At 42.3% G+C, this 20,607-nt stretch overlaps 1 protein-coding gene across 1 annotated transcript in view; it reads right to left on the bottom strand.

Moving 5' to 3' along the window:
• SPAG16 (sperm associated antigen 16) overlaps window positions 1–20,607 on the bottom strand; it is a 220,209-nt gene that overhangs the window by 154,895 nt on the left and 44,707 nt on the right. The window contains exons 6-11 of the mRNA XM_056861239.1: window positions 20,147–20,284; window positions 17,791–17,898; window positions 15,903–16,020; window positions 13,605–13,674; window positions 12,671–12,816; window positions 21–151 (exon numbers count right to left, since the gene is read on the bottom strand). Of these exons, the coding sequence (XP_056717217.1) occupies window positions 21–151; window positions 12,671–12,816; window positions 13,605–13,674; window positions 15,903–16,020; window positions 17,791–17,898; window positions 20,147–20,284 (711 nt within the window). The remainder of the gene's footprint in view (window positions 1–20; window positions 152–12,670; window positions 12,817–13,604; window positions 13,675–15,902; window positions 16,021–17,790; window positions 17,899–20,146; window positions 20,285–20,607) is intronic.

Raw genomic sequence — 20,607 nt, 5'->3', positions numbered from 1 at the left:
CAATTCTATAGTTCTCCTACCAGCTCACGGCCAGATCATGCACTTTCAAAGTGTTGCTCAGCCGGTACACGCCAGACTTCAGCGGCCGCACACACTCTCTGGCATGGACAAGGTAAGGATTCACTTGAATATCTTCAGGGAACTCGGAATCCTAGAAAAACACAATAGAAACATAAATTCGCTCTCAAGATTAATACTTACTGCAAGACATGTTGAAGTGAACGGAAGATTTCCGTGTTCATTGCCAGCTACTGGGTGTTAAGCATTTCATTCCGTGATAATGACAGGGGCCACTTTGCTGTTGCCTCCCCCAATTCTTTTTTTTTCTCTTGCCATCAAGTTCACCCAGCTTATGGCAACCCTTTAGGGTTTTGAAGAAAAGAGATGTTCAAAGGTGGTTTGCCATTTCCTGCCTCTGCGTAGAGATCCTGGGCTTCCTTGGTGGTCTCCCATCCAAGTTCCAGCCAGGGATGACCCTGCTTAGCTTCCGAGATGCGGGTGCAGATGAGAGCGACGAGGACGGTCGGGGGCTTGGAGACCAAGCCCTACAAGGAAAGGTTGAGGGAGTTGGGAATGTTTAGTCTGGAGGAGGTTGAGGGGGGACATGATTGCTCTCTTTAAGTATTTGAAGGGCTGCCACTTAGAGGAGGGCAGGGAGCTGTTTCTGTTGGCAACAGAGGAGAGGACTTCCAATAATGGGTTTAAATTGCAGGCGGAAAGGTACCGGCTGGATATTAGGAAAAATATTTTTACAATAAGAGCTGTTTGCCAGTGGAATCAGTTGGAGGTGGTGAGCTCCCCCTCACTGGCAGTCTTTAAGCAGAGGCTGGACAAGCACTTGTCAGGGGTGCTCTAGGCTGATCCTGCAATAAGCAGGGGGTTGAACTAGGTGGCCTGTATGGCCCCTTCCAACTCCATGATTCTATGAGAGCTGACGAGATTGGGCTAGCCTGGGCCATCCAGGTCAGGGCAAGAGCCGAAAAGAGATGGTTGGCCATTGCCTGCCTCTGTGTAGAAACCCTGATCATACCTACTTAATTACTATGCCCTGAGCCATCATGGGAGGTCTCTGAAAAGAAGCCAACTAGACGGCACATGCAAAGGTGGCTGCATTCCTCCCTCCCCTCACTCTTGAGCACAAGAACACAGGAATTACAAGGTCAATTCTGTCTCCTCAGATGGGGAGTAGCTCTCCCAGGTCTCAGGCGGAGGTCTTCCACATCACCTACTGCCTAGTCCTTTTAACTGGAGATGCCCGGGATTGAACCTGAGACCTTCTGCATGCACAGCAGAGGCTCTTCCACTGAACTACAGTCTCTCACTCCAAATTGTGACATTTCCTATGCCAGATCCTCGATAACATAAATTCCCAATTCCAATGAGAGACATGATCTTGAAACATAGAACACATGAACTCATGAAGCTGCCGTATACTGAAGCAGACCCTGTGTCTCTCAAGGTCAATTCTGTCTCCTCGGACCGGCAGCAGCTCTCCGGGGTCTCAGGCAGAGGTCTTCCACATCATCTACTTGCCTAGACCTTTGGACTGGAGATGCCGCTGGGGATCGAACCTTCTGCATGCCAAGCAGATGCCCTACCGCTAAGCTATGCCCCCTACTTCACAGCCAGGGCCCTGACTTGGGCATGTGCAGAGGCACCTGTCTCAAACTGTGGGTCAAGGCACCAAAGTGGGTGATCAGACCAGGAGGGACCAGGAGGAAGAGGGTGAATGGGCAGGGGAGTGTCTGGGGGGCTCTTTTGCAAATGCGAGTTTGCCTCTGCAGAAGGTGTACGACTGCCAGAAAATGCAGCCACATGTTCATTACAACACTACATGTAAAAAGAAGATAAACTTGCTCAGTGATAGCTACCCTGTGTTTTGTGCTGGGGATTGGGAAAGTAATGTGGCATTACTTTTTAAATGGATCCTGAACGGTTTAACAAGTTTAGAAGTGGGTCTTGCTTCAAAATATTTGAGAGCCACTGTGCTAGTTTACCCACCCCAAGTTGCATTTAAAGGAAAAGAAACTAAATTTAAATTGTATTGACAAATAGATTAAAGTAATAGAGTAATGACAAATGGGAGCACTTATTTTACATAAAATAACATGAATCAGCTGAGTTTATGATTCTAAATACATGCAAACAAACTTATATTTGAGGATCGAGAAGACAGACAGTAACAACCAAATCAATCAGTTTAATTTTACAGAAGATTTGCATATACACTTAAGAATACATTCTGCTTTCATTCCATTGATCAATGTTGCTTCTAAAGTATTTTCTCAAGATTAATCAGCATGTCAGAAGACTGAAAATTAAATTAAGCAGGCTAAGTGATCTTTATTAAAAAACATTTTCATTTAAGAATGTCAAGAGAATATTTGACCTTACACAGTTGCACTAAAGAATTTAAAAAACTAAATTGTTATCCTGCCTGCGATAAAACAAACTCTGCAGTTATCTCGTTCTACCACAGGGGGTGTGAATATTATTTAGTTGGCCCAAACTGCTGTTTCATCCCGTTTTATCTATTTCTTTGCTTTACTATGTATGCAAAGACATTTTTATAAACAAACGCTGGCTACAAAAAGAAAGATACCCCTAGGCAACTATTTACAACTATTATTATTATTTTCATTTGTAGTCTGCCATTTTGACTCAAGGTGGATTATAAGTATGATAAAAACTTTTCAATCAGTGAGCAGATGACAAGATACGATTTTTGAATTGAATAGCAAGGATTCCTAGTAAGACAAAACAATGCAGTTGGGTAGAGCTTGTAGAACAAAAGGGAAAAAACAGAATAACGTAATGCAACAAGACAATCGGCATAAAAAACATCTGGGCAAAGTAAAATATCATAAGTAATAAACGATATCCTTTCCCCATCTAACACCCTCCCACACACATAAATTTATTTCATTAAAGCTTTTGACAGGGTTCCTCACGATGTTCTGATGAGTAAACTAGTAGCACTGCTATGTGGTCTGTAACACAACAATTGAAATCAACATAAACGGCCAACCTTAAATTACCGTTACATATTAACATGCAAGCAATTGAAATTGACAAATATACAATAAGACAACCAATATCAGGTTAGTATCCAGGTAATAACCCACAAGGGAATTATGTACAGCAGGTAAGTGTAATGTCAAGTCCATTAAATTCCAAAGCTATTATAAAGTTCCAAAGTGATATCCACAAAACTATATTAGAAAAGCACTCCAAACTGGACTGCTGAGGCGAAGATGGTCTTCTAGAAAATTAGCTCCGTTTAATCTGATGACTTTCAGTTCCTTTAACTACTTATATATATGCTTTCTTGTCTCAAAACAGTACACAATAATGATGCAACATTTTGTTACAACTATACATTTTCAAAGTTCCAATCTGGATACTCCCTTGCTGTGAAGACTTAACGCTGTCAATCTTTGTTCACAGTTTACGATCTGGTATAACTTCTGATCTTCTGTGATCTGACCCTTCAGTCATCCAGTGACCTGGTCTCTGACAAATGGTTCACCATTCTGGACTCTGCCTGGCCAACGCTTCTTTCCAAGCACAGTGGTTCCAGTGGAACAGATCAAGTGAGAATCTCTTTTGCATTCCTACTGTACCTAGGTTTGCTGTAGAACTCTACCAGCCATTTTCCTCCACACATGGTTCTTTGGATCTAACCCTTAGCAGTTTGGCGCAGAGATTCCCACATTATCTGGTGGCTTATTTCAATTACCATTCCATTTCAATTAACCTCTTGCCATTATACAATGTAAGCAAGACAAAGATACCAAGGATAACTGCACAAGAAGGCACAGGGAAATATGTGAACTGAAGGCATTTCTGTATTAAAACGTTCCATTTCTCACCCACACACTGTCATCAGCCATGGTTTAATCATGACTACAATTATTTTATAAACAGATGAAATACCAAGGGAAAGTTGAAAACCACCGCAGAAAAAAGAGCACAGTAAAACCTTTATTACATACTACATCTTGCTTAGCTTGCTAATAAAACTCATAAAAATCACTCACAAAGGCTGTGGCTACATAAATCTCCCTCATTCAGCTTTATAAGCCTGAAAGATTTTTTTAATAAACATAAAGATAATATGCAATAGATAGTAAAAGATAGATTAATTAAAAAAGCCATTGTAAAACTGCTGTGACTTCATAGCCCTGGCTCATCCAACTGTTCATATGAAGTGTGACTAATAATGCCCATGTTCAATTGAAAAGCGAAACTGCTCCTGAAAGAAGTCTTCCTTTTAAAAGGTCTGGTAAAGCGAGCTACTGCTCATAACACGGAGAAGGGAAACAAAATATAGCACAGATACAGCGGTTTCTTTTCTGCTTCACAGACATAGGAGGACAACAGAGAACTTGTCTCAAGACCTTGTGTTATAAAAAGAGTGTAACAGTCTAAAAAGACATTTACAAATGGTGACATTCTTTTAGTATAGCTGTTCAAATATTTTCAGAATTAGTCAGTTTATGGGCTGATGCGGGAACAAAAAAGATAGTACAGGCTTCTAAAATATTAGGTAAGAAAAACTACATTTTGACCATAGTTAAGTACACAATAAAACATGCATAATGGTGCTGATATAATTGGCACAATAATTACTTTATTGGTGTGTGATTCCTTATTCATATGGGTCACATTTGAGTCAGACTTACTTGGACATAAATGATAGCAGGATTAGGTATTCTTGCAGCTCATTCGAGACGCTCCTCTAAGATGGATAAGAACATAAGAAAGGCCCTGCTGGATCAGACCAAGAAGGCCCATCATGTCCAGCAGTCTGTTCACACAGTGGCCAACCAGGTGCCTCTGGGAAGCTTACAAACAAGATGACTGCAGCAGCACCATCCTGCCTGTGTTTCACAGCACCTAATATATTCAGCATGCTCCTCTGATCCTGGAGAGAATGTCAGGCCTTTGCTGGTTGCTGTAGTAAAGGCTCTTGCCATGAGTAGGCCAGTCTCTGGCTCCATGTCAAGGCCTTGGTTCTCATGCCTGTAAACTCTGTGTACAGTTTTGTCCATCCTGTTTTCCGCAACTGTGATGATATTTAGTCTACACTTCCTGGGAATCCCTTATCTCGGGTGTGCTTAGCTTTGTTTTACTTTCACAGGCTAGAGTGCTTTTAAACATGTAACCTGCCTATGTATCGCCATTAGCAGCCTTCTTCTGTTTGATGACAGTCAGTTCTTTAATCTGCCTTTTTGTTCCTAATAAAGTATTAGTGCTTCAGGACTACCTGCCTGGATGAGTTTGCTTATGGGATGCTAGGGACAGACGCCTGATCCTGACAGAGAAGAGGTATGCAGCATGACTAGTATCCATTTTGAATAGTAGCTATGGATACCCCTCTCCTCCATGAACATGTTTACTCCCTTCTTAAAGCCTTCCAAGTTGGTAGCCATCACCACATCCTGGGGCAGGGAGTCCCACAATTAAACTTTGCATTGTGTGAAGAAATACTTCATTTTATCTGTTTTGAATCTCTCCCCCTCCAGCTTCAGCAGATGATCCCATGTTCCGGTATTATGAGAGAGGGAGAAAAGCTTCTCCCTATCCACTCTCAGAGGAAGCCGCCAAAGGCCTTTCACATTCAACCCAAACTCAGAGATGTCTCTACATGCATGGCACTGTAATGGCTGTGGATTCCTAGTTCTTGGCGGGTCTGGACCGTGGCAGCCTTTACTCTGGGGAAATTGCCTCCTTTTGGCAGCCAGCTGGATCAGCGCCTTAAGAAAGCCCAAAGTCAAGGCAAACCATCCTAAACGCAATCAAAACTGCAACACAGTGACATCAAAATTAAGGGAAAGGAAGTTAAGAAAGAAAACCATCCCAGGAATGAAACTGTCAAATCTGTCATCAGTGAGATTAATTACTTCAAATGGATAAACTCAATCGTCAAATGCATTCATGGAGAAGTCAGCACCACTAAATTAGAATGGGAATACAATGTAAAGTAACACAGGCAGGACCCCATCCAGTAATTAACAATATCTGAATGAACTATCTAATTATTGCAATAACGATTACAATAAATACTGTAATGAACGCTGAAAGGACCAAATATTCACAAGATCAAAATATCGTGTTTCAAAACACCAAGTAAATACGTACAATCCTATCCCAACCAACAGATCACAAAAGATGGTATATATTAGAAACTATTAGGAACTGAAGAAGTCAGATGACGAAACGGATTGCTTCTAGAAGACCGTCTTCTGCTTCTGTTTGGCATTTTCTGTGATGTGCTTTTCATCTGAGTACTCCACTACGTGCTTTCAGCAACAGGACTATATAACATCACTTTCATTTTTGGAACATTATTCTTCTTCATGTTTTTGTGATGTGTTGGTTGGGATAGGACTGTATGTATTTTCTTGTGTTTTGAAACACAATATTTTGATCTTGTGAATCTTTATTTGGTCCTTTCAGCATTCATTACAGTATTTATTGTAATTATTATTGCAACAATTAGATAGTTCATTCAGATATTGATAATTATTGGATGGGGGCCTGCCTGTGTTACTTTACATTGTATTCATGGAGAAACCTGCAGCCTCTCCAGGTACAGGCAACATATTGGCCCACGCTAGAACCACTGAGGCCCAACCGGACATGACCCTGAAAGACATGGGCATCCCTTTGCAATTTTGTTTGAACAAATCTAAGGCATTTATACTTTGAAATTTTGATAAGAAAGTACTGAACACATTTTCATCCCCCCCCCCCCACACAAATTTTCCTTCTCTCTGGAAAAAAGTTGACGAAATGCCGCCGCCACCAACTAGCTTCAAGTTTTACAGCAAATGTACATGTCTAACCACCATTGCTGAAGAGCAAGAGTCCAGTAGCACCTCACACCCTGCCAGAAATGTTGTTAGTCTTGAAGGTGCTACTGGACTCTTGCTCTTTTCTACTGCTACAGACAGACTGACAGGGCTACCCATTGTGATCTATCACCGCTGCTAAGTTTTCTCATGTTATTTTGATAAGTGGAATTCTGGCCTCACAATCCTTTTCGAATTCTTTCAACAGTCAGCAAGTATATAGATATTTATGCCTGTTGTTCAGAATTTGTGGAGCTAAAAAATAAAGCACAGCTTGTCTTCAGACTGGCTGACCATTCTTTAACTCAAAATGGTCAGCTGATGCCACCTCAGTGGGAACAAATTGTTGGGAGGAGGCAGTCTCCTGATCTTCTGAGGCGACAGGAAGATAAAAAGGGGACTGGCTCGTGCCGGCCACTGCAGCCTCTCCCAATCTGGCACACCGTCCCTCTCCAGAGCAGAACACCCGCCTCCATTTCTGCCATTATGCCATTTGCAGTAAGTGCTAAAATGAGGATAACAATGACAAGCATTTAAAAAGGTGGTTGAAAGCTATTCAAAAGCACTAAACAAAAGAGTGGTATTAGGATGTTTAAAAGAAGAATTTAAGCAGGAATTCCTCAAATATGACCTATTCATAAAAGAACTGGAAATTTACTTTTGAGTATCCCTAAAGTGCTGAGGGATTTTGAGTCCCACACCTCACTGTTATGTTGCTAACATTTGTACTCCGAATTCCTCTACAGTTTTTTTTTATAGTTTCTACTATGGTTTTTAAATACTGTTTCAAATGGTTTGGTGTACTTGTTTGTGTTCGACAGCGGATGTATTTACTGGTGCAGGAAGAGCTGGAGAAGAATAAAATCAGTTTATTACCACCTGGCCTCCTCACAAGAAAGCATAACACCATGCGCTTTTGTGGCCATCCCAAGTGCAAATTGTTATTCGAGACCTGTGATTCACTCTAAAATCTCCAGGCAGGGGGATAAATTATTCATGGGAGCTACAGCAGATGGCGTGGCAAGGCGAAACCGAATTGTGCTCTGAAAAGCACCACAAGCTCACTCAAAAGATTTGTTCTTTTGATGCATCCACAATAATCTCTTCCAAAATTGCAACCCTGACAGAATAAATGTACTTTCTGCTATCCACAGGCCCTCAAACTCAGCGTATGGTTGAAAAGCACCTGTACCATATTCATCCTTCCTTAACTCTCGATTAACATTTGGAAAATGTACAGAGAGACAAGGAAATGTGAAGATATGAAGACAAAAATTTAGTTCCAACTGTTTAGTGCCCCAGGGAATTCGCTACTCCACCCCACCTCAAGAAAGGGGAGTGTAAGGGCATCATCATTTATGCTGCTGCTATCATATTGCCCTTGTAAAAATCTATGGTGAGACCACACTTGGAATACTGTGTCCACTTCTGGTCACCACACCTAAAAAAGGATATAGCAGAGCTTAAGAAGGTGCAGAAAAGAGCAACCAAAATGATCAGGGTGTTGGAATATCTGTCGTGGAGATATTCCTGTATTTAGCAGAGTGCTTCAAGCTTAGCATCCAGCAGAAGCATACCCACGTGTGAAAATAAAAGGAGCATCAGTCATGTGCTCTAATCAAACTAAAGTACATTTATTGTTAAAATACACATTGGATAGGAAAGGACAAACAAGGGTCCCCTATCCTGATCTACCTTGCTAATTCTCTAGGTATAAAAGGGTATCTGCCTTCCACTCCATCTTGGGGTGGGAAGGCCTGGACACGCGGAGCGCCCGGCTCTAGGTCTTGCTTGGGTGATGGGCAAAGGGAAAGAGAGAGAGAGAGGAGGAAGTTTCCCTGACAATACATCTCTAAACATCAAAGGGGACAGGAAATGAGGGTGAGGTGTAACTACAGATACCTCCCGAGTCCTGTCTATCTACCTGACTCTCTGTGGTCAGTCCCCCCTCTTAATGTGTAGGCAAGTGACACCGTTAGGAAGGGCAGATTTTCCAACACAGGGAGCTAGAACAACTGTCCTATGAGAAGTGGTTAAAAAGCTTAGAGCTGTTTAGCTTGGAAAGAAGGTGGTTAAGGAGAGACATGATAGAGGTCTATAAAATTATGCATGGTATGGAGAAGGTGGACAGGGAGAAACTCTTCTCCCTCTCTCATAATATCAGAATGCAGGGTCGTCTTCTGAAGCCAGAGGGTGAGAGATTCAAAACAGAGAAAGGGAAGTATTTCTTCACACAATGCATAGTTGTGGAACTCCCTGCCCCAGGATGTGGTGATGGCTGCCAACTTGGAAGGCTTTATGAGGGGAGTGGACATGTTCATGGAGGAGAGGGCTATTCATGGCTACTAGTCAAAATGGATACTAGTCATGATGCATGCCTATTTTCTCCAGTATCAAAGGAGCATGCTGTGGAATGCAAGCAGGATAATGCTGCTGCTGTCGTCTTGCCTGTTGGCCTTCTAGACACACCTGGTTGGCCCCTGTGTGAACAGACTGCTGGACTTGATGGGCCTGGGTCTGACCCAGCATGGCCTTATGTTCTTATGTGTCATCCTGGAGATATAAAATTGCTCTCCTGCTAGGGTGGCTGGGGGAGGAAAAAATTGTCCTGGCTTGTATGACTGAAACATGCTTGGATGCAATCACGGGGTCTGTTTGACTCAAGTAATGCCTCCTGGGTTATCTGGCCCTTCACCAATCCTGCTCAGGCAGCTGAGAAGGGGGGTAGCTATCATCCTTCCTGATTCCTTCTACTTCTGCTGGTGCAAAACATAGCTGGTGTTGAGTCTTTGTTCCTGATATTAGGTTCCAGGGACAGACTAAGCATTTTACTTGTCTATCAGCCTCCAAGTCCCCAACTAGGTCTGATTTAGCAAAAATAATCTCAGATTTGGTGCTGGAGACCCCCAGACCAAATGTTCTGGGTGATTTCAGTCAGGATGCAGACAAGACTGTGTCCGGGCCAGCACAAGATTTTGTAGCCTCTCTGGCCACTATGGGCCTCTCTTGGATTTTGAAGGGCTGTACACATAACGGAGTCCTTGCAAGGGCTCACAGGTTCAGTCTGGCAACCGCCGGCTCAAGACACAGGTGAACGTGGCACCGGCACTCTGCAAAAGGGAGGGGCTGGTAAAACTGGTCTGCTGGCAGCTTCTAATGGATCCAACTGGTCTCCAGAATGCCCACGGGGATTTCCAGATCCCAACTAACAGGACTTCTGAGGCTGCGTGGAGTGAGGAGCTCCTGGAAACTACTGACGTGGTTGCTCCTCGCTGTCCTTACCCAGCCTCCACCACCTTGGTTGACTAGCAAGTTCAGTGACTCAAAGAGGCCTAGAACGACATTATCAGGAAACTCAAATCAAACTGCACAGATTGGCCTCAGCGGTGATTGGATGAGGCAAGAGTGAAGAAGGCTGCAACACAATCCGACTTTGCCACTATCGCTGCATCAGCTTCTTTGCGCCCAGCGCAGCTGCTCAAAGTGTCGCGGCACCTGCTGACCCCCAAGTTTGAACTCCTGGATTCACTGGAACTAATGATTACTAGTTGCGATGCATTTGCAAAGTTCTTTGTGACAAAAGCTCTCAAATAGGTTCTGAGATGGATACTGATCCCACTGGGTAGCCGGGTTAGTCTGTCTGCAGCAGTAGAAAAGAGCTAGAGTCCAGTAGCACCTTAAAGACTCACAGCATTTCTGGCAGGGAATGAGCTTTCATGAGTCACAGCTCATTTCTTCAGATACAGCTAGAATGTGTCCATCTGTCCTTAAGCAGAGAAGAGTGAATTCAGACACCGGATGGCAATGCTATTACCTGCTATTGACATTTACATGCAGTTAGGCAAGAGATGTGTTCAGCATTAAATTAACAGATGTGAGATTTATTGCATTTCATGCTATAGACAGTGTAAGTAGCATGGAATGACTTTACAAATGAACCCTGAAAAATACCTAAAAGGTAACTTTAAGTGAGAAGACTGCCACACTGGACTCTGTTGTTAAAGCAGCTCCCTTCTGGAATGTGCAACGAACTACAATGTAATCTGGACTGTATTTAGCTTGGCAGAGGATAGCCTTTGCTATATTGGTAAATATGGTAAGTATGAAGGCACCATTTAGAGCTGAATAGGAAGGGGGGGACACTAAACAAAGCTCCATCTTGATTCATGAACAGCTGCTCAATATATCATACTATAAAAAGTTGTGGCTTAGACATACTTGCTATTACTGATTTTTAATACAGAGGTATTTGCAATATAGAATCACAGAATCAGAGTTGGAAGGGACCACCATGGTCATCTAGTTCAACCCCCTGCACAGTGCAGGAAATTCACAACTACCTCCCCACACACACACCCTGTGACCCCCTACTTCATGCCAAGAAGATGGCCAAAATATATGGGGATGGCAGGAAGATTCTGCAAGGGTTCCTTCCATTAATGTTTTTTGTTCGTTGCTTCCAATAGCAACACTCTATCCCATGAAAGCATTTCTTCCAATGAAATGCGAGGACCCCCATGCTTGGAAATCTGGTTGCTGCTTAACAGCATCCAATACATATTCTGCTAGTGAGAGTACAACAAAGGTAAGCTAAGCTGTTCGCATCAGCTAAATGCATGTAAGAAAATACCTTTAAATACCAGATGCATTTTCAGCTATTTGCTAAACTTATTAATCAATAAAGGACTATATGGCTATCTAATGCGTGAACTGAAGACCTCCACTGAGAAAGTATAAAAGGTTTTGTCTTATCTGAAGGACACCACATTTGCATGAAAAAATTTGTATGCGAAGAAGTAAAGACTGGTAGAACGTGACCGAGGTTTTAAAAATAATGGGATTTTTTTCATTTGTTTATTTGTTCTCTTTACTGGTTAACCTGGGGAAACCTAGGGAAATTGCTTGCAACAGATTTAAATCACAAGAGACAGTCTCAATTTGTCCTCTATTACTTTATGGCTGCAATTTGTTTACAGGTGCTGCAGGCAGACTTTACAGGTCTATAAAGAAGGTTTCTTTCCCAGACTCTAGAGTGAAAACAAGCTCACTGAAAATAAAGCTCTCATCCCCATGAAATTTTGACAGCCCCCGTCTCCTTTGTCTAGTTTACAGAGCAGATGTGAGTCTTGGGGTGGGGGTGGGGGGTCAGCACAGTGCCTCCCCACTCCACTCACTATGAGTCAACAAACACACACCCATGCTGGGGGGCACAACAGAATTCTGCTCTCTCTCCTGCCTTTTTGTTGGCAAAGACTAGTTCTCAGAAAGAAAGCGAAAGAATTGGGAGCGGGGCGGGGCTTGCTGGAGAAGACAAAGTGGTAACAGACTTCCAGCTCTTGGAAACGTGAAGGCGGTAACTTTGTCTGAAACCACACCTTCCCACGCATACAGGGCTTTGGACTTTAAAATGAGTGGTCGAGGATTCGGCAAGTTCCCGCTTCAAATTCTGCCCCAGCTGCGAACTCGATAAGTGGCCTCAGGCGAACCACTTGCCTCAGCACTTCATCTGCAACACGGGGGTTAAGTAGTACAGAAAGGGCAATATACAAATAAAATCATTTTAAAGCCTTTTTAAAAAGAGAGATAAGGATACACTGGGACTTTAATGTGAGGACTGCAGTATGTATTGGTCAGGCAGGTTCATACGGGAGCAGGCGGTCCTTCTGGAACGGATGCAGGTGTCAAGAGGCTAAACAACCCCTATGCCAAACAGTGATGTAGCAATCTTTGTGCTGCTTGCATTGCTTTTTGAGTCAATATTACATAATAGAATATTAGGCCAAATTCTAAGTTCCAAATGAGAAGCATCATACCTTTGGATACCTCCTGCCCATCTGCTTCGTTGGACCTTTGGTTGGGTCGCTTGGAGTAACCCCGGAATATGGTTTCAGATCCCTGGCTTCTTTGAGGCGTCTCTGGGAAGGTCCTTCTAAGCCATCCTCTCTTTCACACCGATGACCTGCAATAAAATAAAAGCAGTCTGTTGTTAATTATTTTCACTGTTTGTATAACAACAGGTATCCTATAACTCATTCGTTTCTTGTGGTAGCCACCTTGGGAATCAACTGACTGAGAAGTGAAGAATGTTTTAAATAAAATAAAACTAGCCATAACCCATGTAAATAGAGAATGAGTCATGTTTAAGCAAAAGGGACTGCAACCACAACATGTGAGTCTTGAACAAATTCAGCACATCTCTAATGAGATACAAGGAGAGCCACATGTGGTTCTCTTCTCCCATGTTATATTATGTAGCTTTTGAGATACTCCCCAAATCAGTAACGACAGTAAAAGACATGGCTGTAGAAAGGAAGCATAAAAGACTATCTGGACCAGGGACTTTAAACAGGAAAGGCTGTGCAGAACTCACATTTCAAGCACTGAAGGTGAGTGACATCATGGAATCACCAGCGTTGAATGAATCTATCTGGTATTATAGGTATTATGAGAGGGAGGGCAGGAAGGGTCGCGTCAGTGCTGGGCTCTGGTGGCCCTTTCTTACATGCCCAGGGTAATGCCAATCGCCATTTTGGGATCAGGGTGGAATTTTCCTCCATCGTCTGGGAGTGGAGTAGGGATGACTGTGGGGGGAGGTAGCTGTGAATTTCCTGCAAGGGGTAGTGGCGGGATCAGGCTTTGTTGAGTTCTGCAGCAATCCTTCCATGCATGGGCCATGAACCGGGATGGGCGACAGATGCAGATCTTTCTTGCCAAGTATTGGATTTCTGTATATAGGAGAATTTTTACCTCTAGACATCGATATCTGTATGTTGCTTCCAGGTTCTAAGCTTTCCAAGGTGGCTCTCAAGCCAGTAATCTGAACAATGAGAGAGAAGAAAGAAGACATTTTGAGAACTTTTATTTCCCCTTACCAAGAAAATTATAAGCAATCTACATATCTAATAGTCACATGTGGGCTCATCTGCGGATACCTAAATCTGCAGATCGGGCCCACAATGGCAGAAAGGAGATTTTTATCTGACCTTATGGGATCCCTGCCACGTTTGCAGAAACTAAAATCAATTAAAAACACATTGGGGGTATAAATCCCCTAAAAACAAAAGCGTTGTCTGAGCATGTGCAGACAATGTACCCTACCTCCTTCAGGCAGCAACGATGAAGGGGGTGGCTGGGGGAAGGGATGACTGGGAAGGAGAAGCTGCAGTGGGCCCAGCGATGCAGGCTGGGAGCGGTGCCCATGCCTAACTCATGCAAATTCCAGCCAGACCTACTGCTGTATGGCCTCCATTAAATTCAATGGGGTGGATCCTGCCACTCTACTAAGCAAAGCCTGAAGCCTTCCTCCCGCCTGAGGAGCCCTCCTCCTCCTGTGCCGAGCCACAGAAGCTGATGGAACACTTCAGACTTTGCCAAGGCCAGTGGCTGGATCCATCCCGGGGTGCCTTGTACTTCATACCACCCCCACTGAAGAAAAGGTGGATCTTGTGTGTGAGTTTAAAATAATTTTCTTCACCAATTTAATGAACTCATGACCATAGTGTTTGTTTGTTTGTCTAAACCAGGGATGTCAAACACAAGGCCCGGGAGCTGGATTCGGCCCCTTGAGAGCTCTTATCCGGCTCTCGAGCTAGCCACACACACCCCTGCTCTTGATCTGGACTAGCGAGGCATGACCCAGCCTGACCAAGTGACACTGATGTCATATCTGGCCCTCGTAACAAATGAGTTCAACACCCCTGGTCTAAACCAAAACACTGGTACCAATTTCTGCATCTAGTGCCACTATGTTGTATATTGTATTATTTTACCAACTGTGTAATCCGGCTGAGGATACAGGGGTCCCTGTCTGCCCTAAGTACAACTATGGCAGTTGTGGGTTTTTTTTTTTAAATAAAACCCCTAAATGACATCTTAATTTTCAGTTTGAAACAATTAGGCTGATATAAGGATCCTAGATGAAAAACAGCTGTCTCCTGGCATAGAAATCATGGCTGATTTTAACAGTTCTGTTTTTTAAAAATCGTGTTTCCAAAGGTCTCAAAACATCGAGAAATGAACTGCTTCGAAACAAAGCCTCTTGTAGTTTTCACTCGCAAGCGGAGGGCTTGTTCCACTCCAGCTTGTTCCACTCTGCAGAAAGGCTTTTCCCTCTCTGAGCATATTTTCTTTTCTTTTCTTTTATAATTTTTTTTTATTTTTATAACATAAAGTAAAAAAGACAAAAAACAATAATAAAAGAAAATATAAAAGAAAATACAAAAGAGTATCAATAAAATAATCTACATTAATACAATCTAAGTTAGAAAATTAGAGAATTCAAGTAACTCTTTTGCCCCTCCACCCACCATAAAAAGTGTCCCATCACCGGACTTCCGAAGAAGAGTCTAAACAGTTTTAAGAATATCATTATTAACAATAATGTAAAAAATATACAAAACCTGTTTCTATAACTCACCAACTAATTTAGTAAAATCCATATTTGCCAGTTTATCCCAATATGTGACGGCCTTCGCCCATGTTTTTTTAAATTCTTCCATATCTTTTCCGTGTAGGAATTCTGTTAATTTGGCCATCCTCATATACATCCATAATTTTTCTCTCCAGTCCCTAATTAAAGGTTTATTTATTTGCTTCCAAACTTTAGCTATTACAATTCTTGCAGCAGCAAAACTATATTGACAGATGACCTTATCGTTTCTATCCATGTTTTCTTGAGGAATCCCCCAATAAGCAAAATGCAGGATTTCTTTTTACTCTCATATTAATCAAATTATTAGTTTCTCTTATCACCTTTTTCCAAAACTTTTTAATAGCATATTTTCATTATACTTTCAAATACACGACCAAGCAATTTCCAAGCATGAGAACTTGGCATCCAGGAAAAATTCAAAACCTCTGAGATGAGATCTATTCCATCAGACATAAAATGCATTTAGGGCTCTTCTGCAACCCACTCCAAGGATAACACAGGATAACTTTCAGGATAACACAGAACAGAAACTTAAACCTGTAATTATAATCAAATAAGCCCAAAAGGCCAAGGGTCTGTATGAACTTGTCAGTCAAAAGTGTTTGAAGCTGTACCTGCCCAACAGCTCGGTCTCTTTCCAAGGTGGTGAGCATCTTCTGTCTCAACAGAGTCTCATATTTTTCATTCAGTTGCCGTAACATCGGCTCATAAGATGCATAATGTGTTTTCAGCCTACAAAGAAAAAAAGTGGTGTGAAAAATAACAGAAAGGTCACTACACAAGAGAAAAGCAATATTCCTTAGCATCTCACTCTCCCCAACTGTGCCAAAGGGAAAAGGCCTCTCCTTTGCAGAATTCTTATTGCTGGCAACCAAGCTCTCCCCACCCCACACCCCACGCACTCCCCCGGTGATTTTCCTAATCATCAAAACACTCTTAGTGATCTGTACAGCTACTACTGCTACTACAATTAAACAAACCTAAAAATTACATATTACATGTATGAATAAAATTTATATAAGCATTGTACAATTTGGTCTGACCCCCTGAATATTTTGAGTAATAAAGTATTTCTGCTACTCTTATCCTGTCAGGGTATGACGTATTTTAATAGCTACAGCACAGAATTTAGCAATCAAGAGTGTAAACTGTGATTTTTCATCAGTTAGGAGCATCTGGTTGGTCAGGGAAAGTGTTAAGCAAAGAGGGAAGAACCCTTCTGCAAACCTCTTGGTAGAATGAACAGCAGATCAAGACATGTTCTGAAGTTTCTATATCCCCTGACCCACAAGGGTAAAGCCCTTCTGCTATAGGGACCTTCTTATAATCTTTCCTCCAATACCACCGATGGTAAGACCTGGCACCTAGCGAGGGTGAAAGCTTTTCCATGGTTGATAAGTTCTAATTGGGAAAACAAATGACTAATTTACAGAGATCAAGCACAGAGTGAGTTTTTTTTAACATTAATTATTTGAAATCTTCTGTAAAAGCAACCAGCAACCCATGCTGTTATTTCAGGTATATCTACTGTACATTTCATATGTTAACATTTAGAAATATTTTGGACATTTGGCAAGGCTAAAAATGTTGATTTCCACCTCAGAATTCTGAAAAAAATAACTGTAATGAATTGCAATCAGAATGGAAAAAGTGATTCAACAACTCAGGTTCCGATGCTGCCGGGCCCGGTCAGCAGAAAGCCCAAGAACAAAGGCTATGGGGGCCACCCAGATGAATGGGCTTTGTTTCAAAACATTTACAGTTTGCCTATCCCAGAAAAACCTCAAGGCAGCTAGCAAAACATATGGCATAAAATGATGCAAAACAATCTCCTAATAAATGTCCAATAATCCCACCAAAACTAGATACCCAAAGAAACAACATCACACTACAAAATACAGTCAACATCATTAAGCGGCAGAAATGAATACTAATTAGCCTGCACAATCCTTTTGGGAGGCATGTTTTGCAAGCTACCCTAAAAGAGATCAAGCCGGTGACACAAACGCAGCAGGCAGGCTGGAACAGGGCTGGGGCTGTACAAGAAGAAGCTCAACTCCTGGTGGATACCAGGAGGATAAAAATTGAAGCGACCAATGGCAGAGGCGTAGGATGGCACACAAGCCCATTGCAGGGAAGGTGGTCATTCGGGTATGCGGGCTTTAAAATCATAATTTAAAATGTGACCATGTGGAGAAATAAGCACTCTATTTGATGAAGAGCCACTTTGACAGAGAGCTCGTATACTCATTCAACAGTAGAAAGTTTGGCATCAACAGTACCACCAAAGCTCACAACTTCCATTTCTACTATTTCTACAGTTCTGCCAAGCTGTGCTGGTAATCAGGACTTGGAGGAATTGTTTCCCATATGTTGCTGAGTACCTATACAACTGATCCTTTGTGGCTTGCAAAGAGGATCTTCCTTAGGCCATGTTTGAAACCCAAACGGGTTAAGAACCAGGATTTAAAAACCAAGGTCACTTCAGTCATCATCACTTACCGTTTAATATCGTTAACAAGCCTGTTCTTTTCTTGGACCACTCGTTTATGGTGCATGCGGTGGAAGTCCCGCTCTCTCCGCATCTTCAGCAGTGCCTCCTTAGCCTTGCTGCATCAATTAAGAAGAAGGAAATTCTGGTCTTTTAAAATAAATTACTTATCAAGGGAAGGAGAATATCAAGCACGAGATTACGATGGGTAAACAACCTCCAACTTGAAACTAGTAGGGAAGGGGTCTCTTCTTATAACACCCAGACACTAGGACTGTGAAAGCTCAAGAGGTAAAGGCACTTGAGATCAAACCCAAATCACAACAACCTGCAGTTCAGCCAGAAAAAGAAGTCATTAACAGATATAGATACATAACTGATTAACAGGAGAGAGAGAGAGAGAGAGAGAGAGAGAGAGAGAGAGAGAGAGAGAGAGAGAGAGAGAGAGAGAGAGAGAGAGAGGAGATGACTCCACAATACAATGGTTTTATTCTGCCATGCCTTGTATTGGCTTTGTTGCTAGCTGATAATGTCTTGTCTGGAGTACGTGTTGACACCGAACACTCCTTATCTGATGCCTTTTTGGCTACTGGACCTGGCACTCTGGCTAACTATAGTTATGTCATAGTTTGACTGACAATTTTACTTGTGAGACCTGCTTGCTGTTATTTTTTTCCTCACTCCGGACTGCTTCAGAACATCACAAGCAGTGACAACTGCTTAACGTTTCTGTAATCAGTGCCCAGAAGGAAGTACAATCCCAAACAAACATTAGCACTTTGAGGAACATCCAGGCTTGTGAAACTACTGCTGCTCAGTGCATTTCCCCCCCGCCCCCGTCAATGTGCATGGTGGAGCTCTGGCAGGGTCATTTTGTGCCAAGAATGAACACAAAGGCAGATGTAGCAAACTCTTCCTAAAGAACAATGCCTCTCCAAGGATCGCTTTCTGTTGCCTCTCTCCAGCATGAAGCCAGTGGATTTTTCCCTTCTTACATAAAATATGTGAATTGCTTGGTATTTTATAAATGTTTCTATACTGCATACACTCTCAAAAACGATCAATCATTCTATACAATTTTCCCTTCTGAAATTCAAAAGCTATTTTGCTTTTCAAAAATATTCAGAATTTAACATAAAAGGAAGCAAATGTTCTTTCTGTACACAGTCATTATGATTACACAGTGCAGTGAGGAGGGGGGGCACCAATTTCCCAAATCTGAATACTCAAACAGGGGCTTAGATATACAGATCAACCTCACAGCCAATGCCTGGGTTTTGCCCGAAAATCAGCTGGAGGATCTATAAACACAAATACCCAATTTGGATGTTAAGCTTAGGGAGGGGGGGAGGGGGGCACATCACACAGGAATGGCAGGCAGACACCCCCCCTCACTCCTCATCAGGCATAGGATCGCTTTTGTAACACCCAATCTGATTCAGCATGTAATAAATGGAGCACTTAATCTCTTGGACACTGTGGGCATGGCAGCATTTTAAAAGGACAACAAAGTATACACTAAATGGCTTTATAATTATCACTAGTCACTGAATTCAAAGCTACATTCTAAAACAACAGTAGCTTAGTCCCATATTAACTTCAGTGCTATGGCGATTTCTCTTCAGTGCTCTTTATATGGCCTCCACTGTTAGCATTTCTCTTTCCTTGATCTTCATACTGAGAAGACATTCCTATGTAACTGTAGTGGCAAAAGAAATATGGTGAATGCTAACTTTTAAAAGGGCACACTGCCTAGTGGGAAGAATTAGTTGCCAAAGAACTATTTGCATCAAAAGATGGAGAAGCCTTTCAGAGCCGGGAGAGGGGCGGGGTCCTCTCGATGGATGCTGCTTCCTGGTACTTTGATAAGTGTGACCCCTTCCCCATCTGGACTCGGAAGCCTGCTCTGCCTGAAGACTAGAATCCTGTTCTCCTGTTGGGTCTTGAACCCGTTCAGTTCTCTGTCTACCTGGAGGCCCCAGGCTGTTGGTTTCTCAGTCCTAGATCCTAATGAGTCACTGTGGGCCTGGGATTTGGCATGCCGTCCCGACACTTTCGACCACCTTTCCCCTAACAGGGTTCTTCAGGAAACTACGAATTCCATGTTTTGTTGAACTTTAGTACAACGTTTTCTATGGGCACAATACAGCCAGGCATTTTAAAACCCACCAACTCCAATTCACTGCTTAAAGCTGCTGCAGTCAATTCACTGCTTAAAGCTGCTGCAATTAAAACTATCTATAAATTTTGCAAATAAAAAGTTGAGACAAATGCTTAGCTCTTCAAGTGAAATTAACAGGACTTAACTGTGCTTTATTTTGTCAGGAGAGAAAACAGAAGACCAATTTAACAACAGTAAAAACATACGTGGCTACAAGCTGGTAGTTCTCTAGTTCCTTCTTTAAACATTTGTTTTCCCTTTCCAAATGCTGATTGCAGGTGTATGCATCTGGAACAAATCCAATGTCTTTAGGTTCAAGCAAACCTCTCTGCATCAGTTCATACCTAAAATTATGTGAACACATAGAGGGTTTTTTCTTTTTACTCTCAACCATTAGGATTAAAAAACACACACCAACAAAACACTTTACTCAGAGTACAGCACCAAGCCTGGACCACACTATATCGATCACTGCTACATTGGAATTCCCAAAACAAAAAGCAAACCCTTTGGCAAGCCTCAGGGTGCCGGCCATACACTTAAAACATCACTCTAAAGGCACATAAAGAAATAACTGATGAAATGGATGTGAGCTATTAGTTGTAAAACATTTGTAATTAATTGCAGATAAATACAGCCCACCAGCGGTGGTGTAGTGGGAGCCAAC

This window comes from Euleptes europaea, chromosome 15, assembly GCF_029931775.1.
Source record: "Euleptes europaea isolate rEulEur1 chromosome 15, rEulEur1.hap1, whole genome shotgun sequence".
NCBI classification, from domain to species: Eukaryota; Metazoa; Chordata; class Lepidosauria; order Squamata; family Sphaerodactylidae; genus Euleptes; species Euleptes europaea.
The sequence above is the reverse complement of the archived record's forward strand: the minus strand, read 5'-3'. Positions and strand labels throughout refer to the sequence as shown.